This window comes from Hippoglossus stenolepis, chromosome 20, assembly GCF_022539355.2.
Source record: "Hippoglossus stenolepis isolate QCI-W04-F060 chromosome 20, HSTE1.2, whole genome shotgun sequence".
Lineage (NCBI taxonomy): Eukaryota > Metazoa > Chordata > Actinopteri > Pleuronectiformes > Pleuronectidae > Hippoglossus > Hippoglossus stenolepis.
Genome location: NC_061502.1, coordinates 21,088,368 through 21,104,033, shown reverse-complemented (window position 1 = coordinate 21,104,033; position 15,666 = coordinate 21,088,368). Strand labels below are relative to the sequence as shown.

The 15,666-nt window shown below is 43.9% G+C and overlaps 2 protein-coding genes across 3 annotated transcripts; both read right to left on the bottom strand.

The window, feature by feature from the left end:
- Window positions 1-1,645: 1,645 nt before the first annotated feature.
- Window positions 1,646-7,896, bottom strand: LOC118104045 (creatine kinase B-type). Its single transcript, XM_035151114.1, has 8 exons — window positions 7,740-7,896; window positions 6,150-6,360; window positions 4,188-4,342; window positions 3,690-3,822; window positions 2,910-3,081; window positions 2,559-2,682; window positions 2,190-2,379; window positions 1,646-2,020 (listed from the first exon to the last, which is right to left on the bottom strand). Exons 2-8 carry the CDS (start codon window positions 6,340-6,342, stop codon window positions 1,842-1,844), a joined length of 1,146 nt encoding a protein of 381 aa, XP_035007005.1. The 5' UTR covers window positions 6,343-6,360; window positions 7,740-7,896; the 3' UTR covers window positions 1,646-1,841.
- Window positions 7,897-9,214: 1,318 nt separating this feature from the next.
- On the bottom strand, window positions 9,215-14,480 carry LOC118104046 (photoreceptor outer segment membrane glycoprotein 2). 2 transcript variants are annotated; one of them, XM_035151115.2, is made up of 4 exons: window positions 14,177-14,480; window positions 12,775-13,916; window positions 11,231-11,477; window positions 9,215-11,034 (listed from the first exon to the last, which is right to left on the bottom strand). In XM_035151115.2, exons 2-4 carry the CDS (start codon window positions 13,353-13,355, stop codon window positions 10,780-10,782), a joined length of 1,083 nt encoding a protein of 360 aa, XP_035007006.1. In that variant the 5' UTR covers window positions 13,356-13,916; window positions 14,177-14,480; the 3' UTR covers window positions 9,215-10,779. The 2 variants fall into 2 exon arrangements, with proteins under 2 accessions (XP_035007006.1, XP_035007007.1); XM_035151116.2 differs by having other exon boundaries at window positions 12,775-14,480.
- Between the last annotated feature and the right edge of the window lie 1,186 nt (window positions 14,481-15,666).

Here is a 15,666-nt window from a genome sequence, read left to right as displayed (position 1 = left end):
TTTTCACGTGATGATGTTCAGCTCAGCCTGCAGAAAAACATCAATGATTTTCTGTAACTCTGCTGCCACCTGGTGGTCAACGCTGTTTACTGCAACATAAAACGAATATCCCTTCTCAAAGTGAAAATGAAATACAGGCAGACATGTAACTAACTCTAACTAACTCCAACTAACTCTAACTAACCCAACGCTGGTTCTGATGAAGACGAGCTGAAACCTTTTACTGAGCCACAGCCGGACGTCACTGACCACAGGAGGATCGGTATGTTTATATATGTATGCATGTATATACGTGTTTGTGCGTGTGTTTATAAATATATACACACTGTGATACTGACAGTTTATATATAACATGAAGCTACACATTCATTCTTGATGACCTTTTCATCTATTTTTTCTAAAAAATGATTGTTATTATTGATTAATGATGAAAAGTGTGAACTCCTCCTTACTGTCAATCATCATGTGTTTCAGACGTGATGGTGGGATGAGTTCCTCTAGAGAGAAGATCTGACCTGTTGCTGGGACGCAGGGCTGTTGAGGTCCGAGGTTACCATGGTAACAGCAGGTGTGTGCCGACATGGACCAGCAGTGGTAACAGACGTGTGTTTGGTGTTGAGGTGGAGGAGAGTGAGCACCCCTAACCCTAACCCTAACCCTCAGGCTCCTTTTAGTGAGGCCTACATAGAAACAACCACATGTACATTCAAGTCGTTACACAACATGGGTGGTATTACAATTCATTAAACTGGTGATGGATAGATTTTGTTGGTAAATGCATGTCTAAAAGTGTCTGTTTTCACCATATTGTCACAATAATTGCAATTACCACAGCAGGCGTTTGGGACAGACCCTTGGGTCGGTGACGCCAGGTGTCCGATTGGGGAGCAGGACGGTGACTTCTGACCAGTTTGTCCTTGATGGTTGTTGCTCCTCTGAAACTGACCCCTGGGGGTTCAGTGAATACCTCCCGTAAGGAATGATCTCTCTCAGTGATCTGTACAGCTTCTTTGCTATATTATGTAACAAAGTAAGGCTTGTGGGTTTGCTCTTCCTTTAATTTGGGACTGAGCAATTTCCTTCTCTCAAGTGACAGAGCTCTGTTGTGAGCCTGGGTGAGAATCTGGGGTTGATACCCTCTTTCTCTGAAGCGCTGCTGCATTTCCATTGATTGAATATGGAAATCTTAATCAGAGTCACATATGCGTCTTAGTCTCTGAATTTGTCCAAATTGGATATTTTTAATGAACCACTGTCCTAATACAGTGTTTCGGTCAGTGGCTTTTCTAAAGATGGAGGTGAGCAGATAACCTTGGTCATCCTTTGAAATCTGTAGGTCTAAAAAGTTAATGACTTGTGGGTCATATTCCAAACTCATTTTAAGATTCTCATTTAAGCTGTTTATATAAGCATGGAAATGTAGAAGCTCTATTTCTGAGCCGGAAAAGAACAAAATGACATCATCAATGTATCTTCCCGACAACACAATGTTTTCTCTAAATTGGTTATTGTCTAAAAATGTGTTGTTCCTCCCATAGTCCTAAAAACACACAACATCACATGTTTATTAATGAATGAAAACATGTCAATGAACAAAGTGATGATGTCCCCCGGTGCTGAAGGACAATGCTGAGCTCACGGTGCGTTCAGGGACACAGATACTTTATTAGATATTCAGGTGTTACGAGTCCAACAGTTGGAGACACATAGAAAATCCTTCACATGTTGGAAGACGAAGTCTAAGTGAGCAGTGCTACATGTCCTGCAGGACGCTCTCTGATTGGTTACAGTGAGGGGGTGAGGAGGGGGAGTGAGGGCTGAGGAAGTGGCGGTGACACAGTTCACTTCTGCTCAGGGATCATGTCGTCGATGGTGTCTCCGGCCTCCAGACTTTTCTCCATGTCCACCAGCAGGTTGACGCCATCCACCACCATCTGAACAAGCTCCACCTCCGAGAAACCCAGACGGTCCGCGTTGGAGATGTCAAAGACTCCGCCCACCGCCGCTGTGTCCACTCCACCTGAGACACAGACAGGAAGTGATGTCACAGGGGCACTTTCATTTGTTAGACAGGACATTTTACACCTGTCTGTCTGTACCCGTCTCTCTGTGTGTCTGTACCTGTCTCTCCGTCTGTGTACCCATCTGTCCGCGTGTACCTGTCTATGTGTACCTGTCTGTGTGCGTACCTGTCCCTCTCTTCTGAAGCCTCAGTCTCGTCAGGATTTCTCCGAACTTGTCGCTCTTGCTGAGGTTCGGCAGTTTGACGTGGACGCCGGCTCTTAGTCCCGTCCCCAGGTTTGACGGACAGGTGAGGACGTAGCCCAGGTGCTCGTTCCACATGAACTCGTGACCTCGCTCCTTAAACAAGCCCTCGATCTGCCAGATAGAGAGAGCACTGGTAAGACAGGTGTTACAGAGCGGAGGGAGAGACAGGTGAGAACAGAGGAGAGACGTGAGGACAGATGGGGATGAGACTAGTTAGACCAGGGGTGCGACAGGTGAGAACAGAAGTGAGACCGCAGGGACGTGAAGACAGGGGAGACAGTTGGACTGACCTTGGTGAGTCCGGTGCAGAAGCGGGTGAACACCTCCCTCATGTTCCCGCCTTTCTGCATGCTGATGACGCGCAGGTGATCCTCCTCGTTCACCCAAACCAGGAAGGTCTTGTTGTCGTTGTGCCTGCAGGTGAACGTCAGAGGGCGGGAACAGGAAGTCCGTCAACAACACGTCAACAACATGTCAACAGCACGTTTGATGTGGATGTCGCTTAGTGTCTGAAACATTTTTACTGTCTCCTGTTCTTGACAAAAACAAAGAAATTGGTCAGTGTCACATGATCAGACTGGTTTGATCACAGATCTCAGTGTTCGGACTCTGAGGTCAGAGTTCGTGGTGTGTTCACTGACCAGATGCCGCGGCCGTCGGGCCAGTCACGGGCCATTCCGGATGCCAGCAGCAGCGGGGAGACAGGCTTATCGAACAGGAAGTGGTCATCGATCAGCTGCTGCTGTTCCTCCTCTGTCATGTTCTTCAGGGCATAGTACTTCCCCTTTAACTCCCCGTCCAGGATATCCAGACCTGCAGCACATTACATTTCATTGAGCTGATGTTTTTATCCAAAGCGACTCACAATAAGTGCATCAACCATGAGGGAACAAACCCAGAACAACAAGAATCAAGTCAGTACAATTTGCTTCAAGAAAGACAAACTACAAAGTGTGATATGTAAGTGCTACTAAATTTATATATATGAATCTACAGGAACGTGTTGTTGCAGTAATGTTGGCAGTGAGAGAGTTGACTGTCGAGTGTCACACCCATGTTCCTAGCAGTCTGGGGGGGCTAACACGGAGTTGTCAAAGGTAATAGTCAGGTCGTGGGTGGGAGGAGCCTTTCCCTGGATTTGAAAATGAGGAGCACACCGAGGGTCAGAGGTCAGACACAGGGAAGGTCAATCCAGTCTCGTTTAGTCCAGTCTCTGAGCAGGAAAACACAGCTCACACTTACAAAATGGAGGTCTGCTGCTCACTGAGCCTTACTGAGACATTATGGGAAATCTGAGTTTGTTCTCCCCTGCCTCAGTGAAGAAACAGCAACAGAAACACCTGAATCATCAGTATCCCTGAATGCACCACAGATCATGTGACTGCAGCAGAAATAAACTAAACTAAAGCTGCGTCTCATACTTTCGATGGACAGGTTTTCGATGGCCCGTCGCTCTCCACGGCTGCAGTGAGGCGGCAGGCAGAAGCCGCGAATACTCCGTCCGGTACGAACCCGAGAGCTCAGGACGTAGTTTGGATCCAGATCATCTCCACCCTGAAACGTACAGAAGACCAGAGTCGGAGTCAGGTGGTTGAAAGGAAACCAGACTGAGATACTAGGATCAGTTCCCACAGTTCATCCTGACGGGACCATGAACGTCAGTTCCTCAGCTATGTGATCCCAAAAAAAAAATCACCTTGACATACAATTCACAAACATGTCAGTAACATGTTCTGTTCAGACGCTGCCTTATCCTGGTCTGGTTTAATACAGAAAACCTTTTTCTGCACTGCACCTGAACCTCCATCTTTACCAGACCCAAACCAAAGAGCTGCTGTTGAACCACAGACCAGACTCTGAATGTGAACCTGGTCTGTGGACGTGGACCTGGTCTGTGGATGTGAACCTGGTCTATTCACCTGCAGGTTTTCAAAGTTCAAGTCCGTCTTGTGTATGTCTGATGGCTTGTATCCTCCGTGGCGGTCTTCAATCACTGGATCCATCAGTTCTTGGAACACCTCGTACGTCTCCTCGTCTCCAGCGACGCATCCTACCGTCATGATGAACGGGTGACCTGCAGGGACACAAAATGGCCAATCAGTTCCGGCCCATAACCACCTTCAGGACTCGTGACTAAAGTACTTATACTCGTTGTGTTAAAATGTTTAGAACAGATGCTGCTAACTAAGTTAAGTTGGATTTGATGTGGAGGCTGGATCAGGTGATTGGAAATAAACATTCCCCCTCCCTCCCTTCCTGTGGGGGAATTAAAAAGCAGAAATTAACCAGATCTAACGAGTCGATCCAATTAAAGAGTTTATTATTAAGTAGCAGCTCAACCCAGAATAGACATCACAAGTAGGTTCCTTCTTAGTGCAGAGTTACCGGGTCCGAGGGAGGAAACCTGGATGACCTGTAATTTTCTCTGATTAAACTCAGATAAAACAGAGGTTCTAATACATTACATATCAATGAGCTGATGCTTTTATCCAAAGCGACTTACAATAAGTGCATCAACTATGAGGGAACATAGTCATGAGTCATCTTTGATCCTAATTTCTGCTTTGATTCTTATTTAAACCAAATTGCTAGGACCGCCTTCTTTCACTTACGTAACATCTCAAAATCAGGACAGAAATAACAAAGTGTTTTAAAGATGAAATAAAGTTTCTCATCATCAGAATGTGAAGGAACATGTTTTATCTCCTGAACTTATTTTAATTTAACTGCAGGATTATTAATTCAGAGACAACTGTGATGAATCTATAAAATGTAAATAATTATATTTTTAAATGATTAAAAGAGGCTCTACATAGAAAAGTAGATATTATACAGTGTAAATCACCCACAGACCTGTCAGCTAATGAACCAGAGTGGTGAGAACCTGTGTTTGTACTGAGAGGGTTCGGTTCTGTCGGGTCGGTCTGTGTAATACTGTAATACTGTAATACTGTGATACTCTAATACTGTGATACTGTCATACTGTAATACTGTCATACTGTGATACTGTAATACTCTAATACTGTCATACTGTCATACTGTGATACTGTGCTACTGGACTCAGTTCAACACAAAGATCACAGATCTATAGAATCTATATGATGAGCCATCTTCATGGGACAGGAAACCATCACAGTCACTAAACACTCGTTTCCTCCTCATCCTTCGATCACGTTCTCCTCCATCAGTGTCAGTGCTTCCATCACACAGTACTTATATATTTAGAGTAATCAGATTACTTCACACATCACTGGATCCTAACCTCCACTCTGGGACATTGTTTAGTAATAGAAGGTGAACACAGTTTATTTATTTTATATAAGTATTTTATATAAATCACGTTCACTGCAGAGATTTTACTCACACACACACACACACACACACACACACACACACAGTATATAAAAAGTACAGTCGTGATACAGGTGCAGTGCTATAAAAGATATTATTAAAAACTATTAATCACTCGATTCTGCAACTGTTATTTACTTTAAATTGTTCTATATACAGTATTTTTCAATTAAAGTTTTGTGTGGAACAGTTTTGTCGCATGAGCACAAATAACTTTGTTGGTTTTAATGTTAATGATGAAGTTGATCAATAATCTGCTTCAGTTCACCTCCTCAAGTCTGCATCATTATTCTCCAAAATGTTCGTATGCATGAGTCAGATTTAACGTACAAGTGCTCACATTCTCCCGTCAAGTTTGTTTTTATAAATCCCAATGTTAGCGTGAGAAGAACGCACAAAATGGAGTCTCAGAGATGTAACGGTTCTAAATGAGGCCGCTGGTCTGAGGAGTGACCTGTGTTGGTTTGAGGTGGGATATGGAGTAGCTGCAGGGATTTATATCTGGATGTGATTTGGTTTAGAGACGTTACCTGGATTGTCGATGCCAGTCTGGATTACATCGTCCAGGGTGAATCCACTGGGCGTCTCCTTGTCCCTCAGGTTGGCGTACATTTCAGGTGTGAGCACCTTGGCCATGTAGTTATTGTGCTGGCTGAGGTCGGGGTACTCCTGCTCCGCAGAGTAGTTCATCTTCAGCGTGTTGTGGGTGTTACCGAAAGGCATGATGACGCCTGGGCTGACCTGAAAACAGGTGTGAACAGGTATAAAGTAAAAACAGATGTAAACATGTATAAAGTAAGAACAGATGTAAACATGTATAAAGTAAAAACAGATGTAAACATGTATAAAGTAAAAACAGATGTAAACATGTATAAAGTAAGAACAGGTATGAACATGTATAAAGTAAGAACAGATGTAAACATGTATAAAGTATGATTCAATTCAATGAAACCAGAGTGAGACCAGGAACAACTGTGTAATCATCATGTTTCAGCTCTGAGAAGAATAAGAGGGATAATTATAGATATAAAGATTTTATTAATGATAGTAGCAACAATTCATATAAGAACAACAACCACAAAAACAACAATAATTATAGCAGTTGTCTGAATCCTGCAGCTCTGGAGGTGTGAACATGTATAAAGTAAAAATAGGTGTGAAAAGGTATAATATATAGATTATGGGTTAATGGTTACATTTATTGATTATATATTAATGTTTACAATATTAGTTATAGATTGATGTTTTAAATATTGATTATAGACTGATGTTTGCATTTATTGATGTTTAGATTGATTATATGTTATTTATTGTTCAACAGACATCAGAGACATGGAGGTGAACCATCTGTGACGTCACTGTGGGTTTCTCAAACAAGTGCCGCAGTAAATGTACTTGTGTTTTTAACCGGATGCTTCAGTGACGTCAGCCGCAGACCGGGATGAACCGGGTCCGGTCAGTGGATGTGTCCGTGACGCGGGTCATTAATCAGCCAATCAAATCCTCTGTTTGTCCTCATCGCACCTGACTGGATTTAAGGTGGATTGATTTAAGGGAGCACAACATGTTACGTCACAGACACGTTCACCGCAGAATCTGACTGCGACACATCTGCAGGACAGGGAGACAGACAGGGAGAGAGACAGGGAGAGAGACAGGGGGAGAGACAGGGGGAGAGACAGAGAGAGAGACATTGAGAGAGACCGGGAGACAGACAGGGGAGAGACAGTGAGAGAGAGAGACAGGGAGAGAGACAGGGGAGAGACAGGGAGAGAGACCGGGAGAGAGACCGGGAGACAGACAGGGAGAGAGAGAGGGAGACAGACAGGGAGAGAGAGAGGGAGACAGACAGGGAGAGAGAGAGCGAGAGAGAGAGAGAGACAGAGAGAGAGAGAGAGACCGGGAGACAGACAGAGAGAGACAGACAGACAGACAGACAGAGAGAGAGAGAGACAGGCAGTAGCCTGCAGATAGCAGCCGGTATCTGCATGGAACCTGTCTCTCTCTCTCTGTCTGTCTGTCTGTCTGTCTGCTCCTTTGTTCCTTTAACCCCCCTTTCTGATGATGTATCGATGGTTGATGATCAGGGCTGTGATTGGTCAGTTTCAAGGTGGTCCTACCTCAAGGTTCAGTCTGATGCGGATCTGATGCGGTCCTGATGCGGATCTGATGCGGTCCTGATGCGGGTCTGATGCGGTCCTGGTGCGGGTCTGATGCGGTTCTGATCAGGTCCTGATGCTGTTGTTGCGGATTAAAGCGTCTCTCAGCCTTTTATACCCGCCCCCCGATCCTGATTGGCTCCTATTTTCAGTCCATTCATTCCATTGGTCAGTGAGTCACTTGATGTCTCATCCTCTCTCTGCTGACACAGGTACTGATGATGGAGTTACAGTTACATTTATAGTTACAATTTTAGTTACAGTTACAGTTATAGTTACTGGTATAGGTGCAGTAAGTGTTATAGTTATAGTTACATTTATAGTTACTGTTACAGTTGCAGTTACTGTTATAGTTATAGTTATAGTTATAGTTACAGTTATAGTTATAATTATAATTATAGGTACAGTTACAGCTACAGTTACAGTTATAGTTACAGTTATAGTTATAGTTATAGTTACTGTTATAGTTATAGTTATAGTTATAGGTACAGTTACAGCTACAGTTACAGTTACTGTTTTAGTTACAGTTACAGTTATAGTCACGTATGAAACAGGAACCTTGTGTTAGGTTCTTCAGTGTCTGCGTCGTAGAGCTGCATGTTAAATAAAGTTTTGTGTGTTCGAATAAAGACAAAGTCTCCCAGCACAAGTTACCGGGCAACCAGCAGCAGGACGAAAGAAAGAAAGACAGAAAGACAGAAAGAGGGAGGACACAAGGAGATGAGGGAGGACAGAAGGAGAGGAGAGAGGACAGAAGGTATGAGGGAGGACACAAGGAGATGAGGGAGGACAGAAGGTGTGAGAGAGGACAGAAGGAGATGAGGGAAGACAGAAGGTGTGGGAGAGGACAGAAGGTGTGAGGGAGGACACAAGGAGATGAGGGAGGACAGAAACCTCTTACCCTAAACTAACTCTGACCCTAACAAGTCTTAACCCTCAAACAGCCCATTGAACTTTTGAGGACCAGACAAAATGTCCTAACTATAATGGTATTGAACCAAAATTGACCTCATAACTATAGATAGACACACACACACACACACACACACAGACACACACACACACACACACACACACACACACACACACACACACACACACACCAACACACACACACACACACACACCATGACCTCTGTTGGTTAAAACTGTGAACTGCTCCTTTAAGCTGCAGTTTAATGTCAGTGTTTGCATGCAGTGTGTGTGTGTGTGTGTGTGTGTGTGTGTGTGTGTGTGTGTGTGTGTGTGTGTGTGTGTGTGTGTGTGTGTGTGTGTGTATGTGTGTGCGTGTGCGTGACATCATTTCCTCATGTTTGACATGATGGGCTGTGATTGGCTGGGCCGTTCTCTCTCTCTCTCTCTCTCTCTCTCTGTTATGTAACAGCCTGTCACTGACTCCAGGTGCATTGTGGGACATGAAGAGGTGACCTCAGTCATTCAGAAACAAATTAGTTTAATTCCCATCACCATGGCAACCAACAAGATTATTGATCCACATCAGGCCCCGCCCCCACCTCTGTGACGTCACTACAAGTGCCTGAATTAACAGTGTGAGGAAACAATGAGTGATAAAGGACAGGAAGGAAGGAGGGAAGGACGAATAGAGAAGGACAGAAAACATAAGAATGTGAAGAAAAGAGGGATGAGAGACAAGAGAAAGTAAACCAGGGAGGAAAGAAACAATTCATGAGAAAAGAGAGGAGGACGGAGAGAGAGGTCAGGGAGGAAAAGATTGGATGATGGAGATAAGGAAAAGAAAAGAAGGAGACAAGAGAAAGACAGAAAGAAAGAGCAGGAAGACAGGAAATGAAGAAAAGTAATGAAAGAAGTAAAAAAGTGAAGGAGAGAGACAAAAGAGGAGTGAGGGAGGGAGGAGGGGTCAACGGGGGCATCACGTGGCTGTCACCATGGCAGCCGTCAACCTATCTCTGATTGGCTGCTGGTGAAGTTGCAGTTCTTTAACCAACCACCAGAGGAGACAAACAATCTAGGGGATTAAAAGATGGACAGAAAACAACCTGAGACAGGTGAGACAGACAGTGACTCTGATCCTCTGGTCAAGATCCGTACAATCACGTTTTCTGTGTTAACATGTGAAACATTTGAGGAAATAAAACATTAACAATGCTATATATGTAAACACACACAATTAAAACAGGTTGTTTATTTAATGAAGATTCATAAACAGAAATTCTGTCGTCATCAAACAGTTTCACCAGATTTAGCTATGATCTGTGTTCTGTGCTCTATGTTTTATGATCTGTGTTCTGTGTTCTGCGTGCTATGTTCTATGTTCTATGATCTGTAAGAAGGACCTTGACGTTGGCCACCTGCCAATAAACCGAATAAACAAGAAGAAGAAGAAGAAGAAGAAGAAGAAGAAGAAGAAGAAGAAGAAGAAGAAGAAGAAGAAGAAGCGGTTCTTCTGTTAGAAGTTTTGAGATAAAAACATTTACAGTGTCGGAACCAAAGAAACAATGGAGATGGAAAAAACGGACGAAGGCCTCGAGTTTTTACAGAGAGAAGAAATTAAACTGTTTTTACTTGTGATGTCATCATCATGGTCCCCTCAGGATGAATCGCAAACACTTTGGTGAATTTCGTCTAGGGCCACCATCAGTTTGACATTTTAATGTGTAGGTGTGACACCTTATTAATAAGTTACAGAAATATTCTCATTGACGTCCTCACAATAAAAAATCATTCTTGCTTTGGTCAGTTCATATTTCTGGAATTGTCCTGTTAAGGCCACCGTACAAAGGACCAGCAGCTCCCTGCTGGAAACCATCAGTTCTCTGGTGAGTGATGTCACAGTCCAGCTGTGTAACGACCCAATCACAGCGCAGAAAAGAGGATTTCTTTGTTGTTGGATTTTAAGGTTGTTTTGTTTCCTGTTTTTCTTTTTAAATTGAAAATGTCAGAAAAACAGTTTTGTTACTGATGATGAATCACTGTTGATTCAGAGGTTTTGAACTCGACATTCGGTGACCCCTGGTAGGGGTCAGCTGGTCGTCGGGATCTGCATGTGCTGCGATGGCACTTCCTGGTCGACAGCAGCAGTCGGGACATTGATATTCGGGTCGTCGTCGGCCTGGTAACACTTCCCCAGGTTCTTGATGATGTTGAAGTTGGACCGAGCTGTTTCTGCGAGGCTGTTCTCCAGAATCCAACCATCCGACTCTGAATCAGGATCACCCAGCTGCAGGACGTTCTCCATGGCCGTCTGCAGGTAACGCACTCCGGTCAGAACCACCAGCTGGTGAAGAAGAAAAGTGAGAGATTACATTTAAAATTGAACAACTGCACATGTGGTAACATCTTAATGTCTGCAGGGGGAGTCTGACGTTTCCTCCTGGATCTACCTTCTGTCTTTGTGCCAAACTCTCAGAGAAGAGACCGACTGTTGTTGGCCTTTGACCTAAATGTATGAGCTGACGGTGCTGCTGCAGTACCTCAAATAACCAGATGAGGAGGACGGTGAGGCCAATGGACTGCATGATGCCCGTGTAATGGTCGAGCAGCGCCTGTCGGCAGCCTCTCCTCCACAGGTTCCGCTGCTGGCTCTGCAGGTCGTAGTTGAAATGGGCCGAGCTGTTGCTGACTTGCTGCTGGATGCAGGGTCGAGGGGAGAAGGTGCTGCAGCAGCTAAAGGGGACGCTGTCCATCAGGTACTTCCCCTCCACGTTACTCCTCAGACGGCTGAGGAGCAGGAGGAAGCCGTTAGCAACAGTAACTATGACTACAGCAACTGCATCCAAGTGACAACAAGACATTTAAACAAAATGAAGTGATCTCTAGATCCACAGTCTGTTTAAAATCCGTCACTCAACCCTGATGTGATCTGATTAGTTAAACCTATTTATCCCATGGCCTCAATCTGAGAATATTGTTTAGTATCTAATGATAGAAAAATGTCGCCATGAATCACGAGTTGATGAAATGCAGCGATGTCGTCAGTCAACTGTTGAAAATAAATCTGAAGATCCTTTAAACAAAGTTTCTGTTGTCACACCTTCATGAGATACAACTAACAATGATTCAAAGAAGAAGAGAATCCACCAATCAGAAGCAGCCGGTAAAGCCAGCCAACATCTGTATGAATTCATGTCAACAAGCTTCTTCAGCTGTTAAAGAATATCACATAAACTACAGGTCTACATGGATCAAGAGGAGTTTTACACTTAAGCGGTTTTTAGAGCTGCACTAAAGTCTGGGCATGTTCCTGACGTGTTCCTGACATGTTCCTGAAGTGTTCCTGACATGTTCCTCACATGTTCCTGACACGTTCCTCACATGTTCCTCACATGTTCCTCACATGTTCCTCACATGCTCCTGACGTGTTCCTGACATGTTCCTTTACATGTTCCTGACATACAAGACATACACACAGACTTTGTGACATACAGACAAGAGTTTCAGGACAGTTTCTTGAGTTCATGTCTGAAAACAGCTTGTAAAACTAATAAGAAGCTGCTTTCCACTAGATTCCTTTGTAGTCCAGGAGAGGCCGCTGTTACACAGTAGAATATAACTAAGTTTTATTCTAATGGATTTTCCTGAATCTAGATGTTGGACTGGTGGACGTGAGGTTTGAAGATACATTAGAATGGACCTGAAATAATTTCAGATGATCTGTTAAAACTAAGAGGGTTGTGCAGTTTGACAACTGAAGGACAAACAACCAATCAGATGTTTGTGTTGATGAACCTATGAGGTCTGGGAGTTACCCTCATCTGTCTACGAATCTAGTTTGATCTTTACTCTATTGAGACTCGTCACTTAAAACTCATTAGAATCTACTAGAACCATAAAAATCCACTTTGATCCAATAGGATCGAGTAGATTGAAGTAGTTGCCTAGAGGTCTCTCCTCGTCTTAAAAAGGATCCACTAGGATCCTCTAGAGAATGAATCTGCAAGAATCCAGAGGATCAAGTAGATCAAACATCCTCTCAAATCCTGAACGGATCTGAACAGACTCTGGTGAATCTACTTACTCTTCCACAGCTCTGCTACTCATGTCCAGGTACCGGTTGCTGATCCACTGGACCTGGAACCAGTCCCGGTACCCGGTGTTCCCGCAGCAGTGGAACTGGATCTGCAGCAGGTCCAGAGTCCTCTTCAGGTAGCAGCGGCCAGGCGTGTCCGTGTCCTTATAGTACCGCATGGCGTTCCTTAAGCCTAGGAACAGAGACTCCTCCAGCTGACCACGAATGCTGTAGCACATGAGCGCCCCTGCCAGGACGCAGGAGGTGAAGAAGAAAGTGCAGATGACGTACGGCATCATCACCAGCTTCCAGCGTAGGAACTTGTTGGTGTCGGCGCAGTCCAGGCAAATCTTCCCCCCAAGGAAGTTGATGCAGCCGGCCGCCAGGCCTGTGGTGATCAGCATATGTGGCACGTAGAGGATCCCGTGCTCTGACATCACTTCTTGCCATTTCTGAATCTCAATTTTGAGGAATAAGCCGAGGCCAAAGAGGATGACCCCCGTCACCACAGAGATCCAGTTGAGCAGCCAGAGGACCTCGGCTAGCTTCTCTCTCTCCACCTTGGTGAAGGTCACTTTACCGACAGCCATGTCAGTCCTCTGCTTTTATTTTATCACGTCCAAGTGCTCACAATCATTGTGAAAAACTGAGTGCCTTAAGGTGCAGCTCCACTTACAAGCACTAGGTGCTGCATAAGAAATCTATGGTGTCAAAGATGTAAAATCCTAAGAAAAACATATTTTCTATACGACCTCTATCTGTCTGTGGAGACAAGTGAGGTATTTTTCAGACGTCAACATCCCAGCATTCCATAAACATAAGTTGGTTGTTCATCTCTCACATTTGAGTGATGTGTTGTTATGATGAAGATGATGAAAATAAAGATGCATCACAACATGAGCGGAGTTTAAAGGTTCGGTTCTGGTGCTTGTGTCTGTAAACTCAGGATTCTGTCAGTGACCCGTAGATCCGTTGTCCCGTCGAGGTGAAGTCCTCACATCCAGTCCACAGGGGTGTAGGAGGCTCGGAGGTCAGAGGTCACGGTCAGTGTGGACCTCTGGGTGAAGACCGCTGACAGCTCTGCGCGGCATCGTAAGGAGCTTAATGGGGTATTTTAGGACGTTGACTGTAGGTTAGGGTTAGTCTCATGGCTGCGGAGAAGGAAGAAGGTCAAAGCTTCACACATAATTTACTGAACAATCGACAACGCCTCAGACAGTTCACTCCGAAACTTGTGTCCAGTCACAATTGAACAGGCCACAACACAGACTGTGGTTTGTGAGCGTGCTCAGTTCACGCTGAGTTTAGAGTCGTCAGATTCAATCAAATATACGAGTCAAAAGAATCACTGAACGTCCAACATTAGAGCCACTCGTCGAATCAGCTTTCACTTAAATCCACAGGACATTACCTTCAGGACTTCAGGACGCGTCACTCCATCTGCTCGTCCGTCGTTGCTCCGACCTCCTGTCGTCCGGCGGCTACTGACAGTTTGAGCCGTGCAGCAGATATTGGGGCAGAGAAGAGGAGTTTTCAGGTGCCTGTAACTTACTGTCCTGCACTTTAATCTCCTTACAGCTAATCAGCCTTGTAAATAATCTCCAACCCCCCATTCACCAGCTGGACCACACTGGATCCTGCAGATCAGACACAAGAGAACCGTCCAGGAGAACATGATGGAACCGAGTCTAACGACCCGCTGGAAACAGCAGAGATCAGATTGGAACGTGGCGTCTCAGAGCCAACGAACCGGACTCCAGTCTCATCAACTGTTCTTCAGAAAGTTCCACCTCTGGTTCTTTGTTCCTAATGGGGAACCAGAGTCTTTGATGTTCCTGCTGTTGCTGAAATTTAGATTCTTCAAATGTGACGATGACGAGTCGATAAAAAGAGTAAAGTCAAAGCGTCAAACAACTTTGTGATGTATGTGAACCTTACAAGGATGTGGACGGGAAGTCTTTTATAATCGTAGGACAGGACATTGTTTATAAACTTGGAACAAGAAGTTCTTTACAATCATGGAACGGGAAAATGTTTATAAACGTAGAACAGGAAGTTGTTTATATAGAACAGGACGTTGTTTGTATCCAGAGCCAAATTCAGAGTGTAAATCAGTGACGTCAGAACCTCACACATCAGGAGGTGTAGTTCTAATGTGTGTCCACTAGGTGACCATCAGATACGTGACTGACACAGTCCTCAGTTTGTATTGTTTTTATTTATTGATTTATTTTTTATAATTTTATTGTTTGTATAAATTTCAGTTTTTAATCGTTTTTGTGTTTATCTTTGTGTTTATGTTCTGTCAAAATAAACAAACCCCAAATAAACAAACTCTTCCACAATAAGAGTCTGAGAAAATAAACAGTGTTTATGTTAATTGTTGTTGATTCTCAAACAAAAACAAATCAACACGTTTTTAAAGCGTTCGCAATGACATCACTGCGGGGGCGGGACCTGTTGCTCTCGGCTCCTGCCAATCACAACATGACGTCATCTAGCCGGAACGTTTCCGGCCCAGGAAGGCGGGCCCTCCGTGTTCCACATTCCGGGGTATCACGTCATCATAGAGCAGCAGGTACCAACTTCCGGGACAGAGATTTCATCCTTCAAAATAAAAGCAGGGAGGGGTTATTTTAAACAGCAGCCGGTGTTGAAAGACATTTTATTATTATTACTTATTTACACAGTTCGATAATAATGTTGTACCTTTGAAAATACGGTTTAAAATATTATACAAATAAACTTGATATCATTATAGTAATATTTATTAACTTTTTTATAAGAATTGTTATTACTACTTTTGGTAGTATTGATTATTGTTATGATAAACTTGTTAAACTTCATTTGTTATTACACAAACGTATTCTAAACATACATTTATCATACATATCATACAAA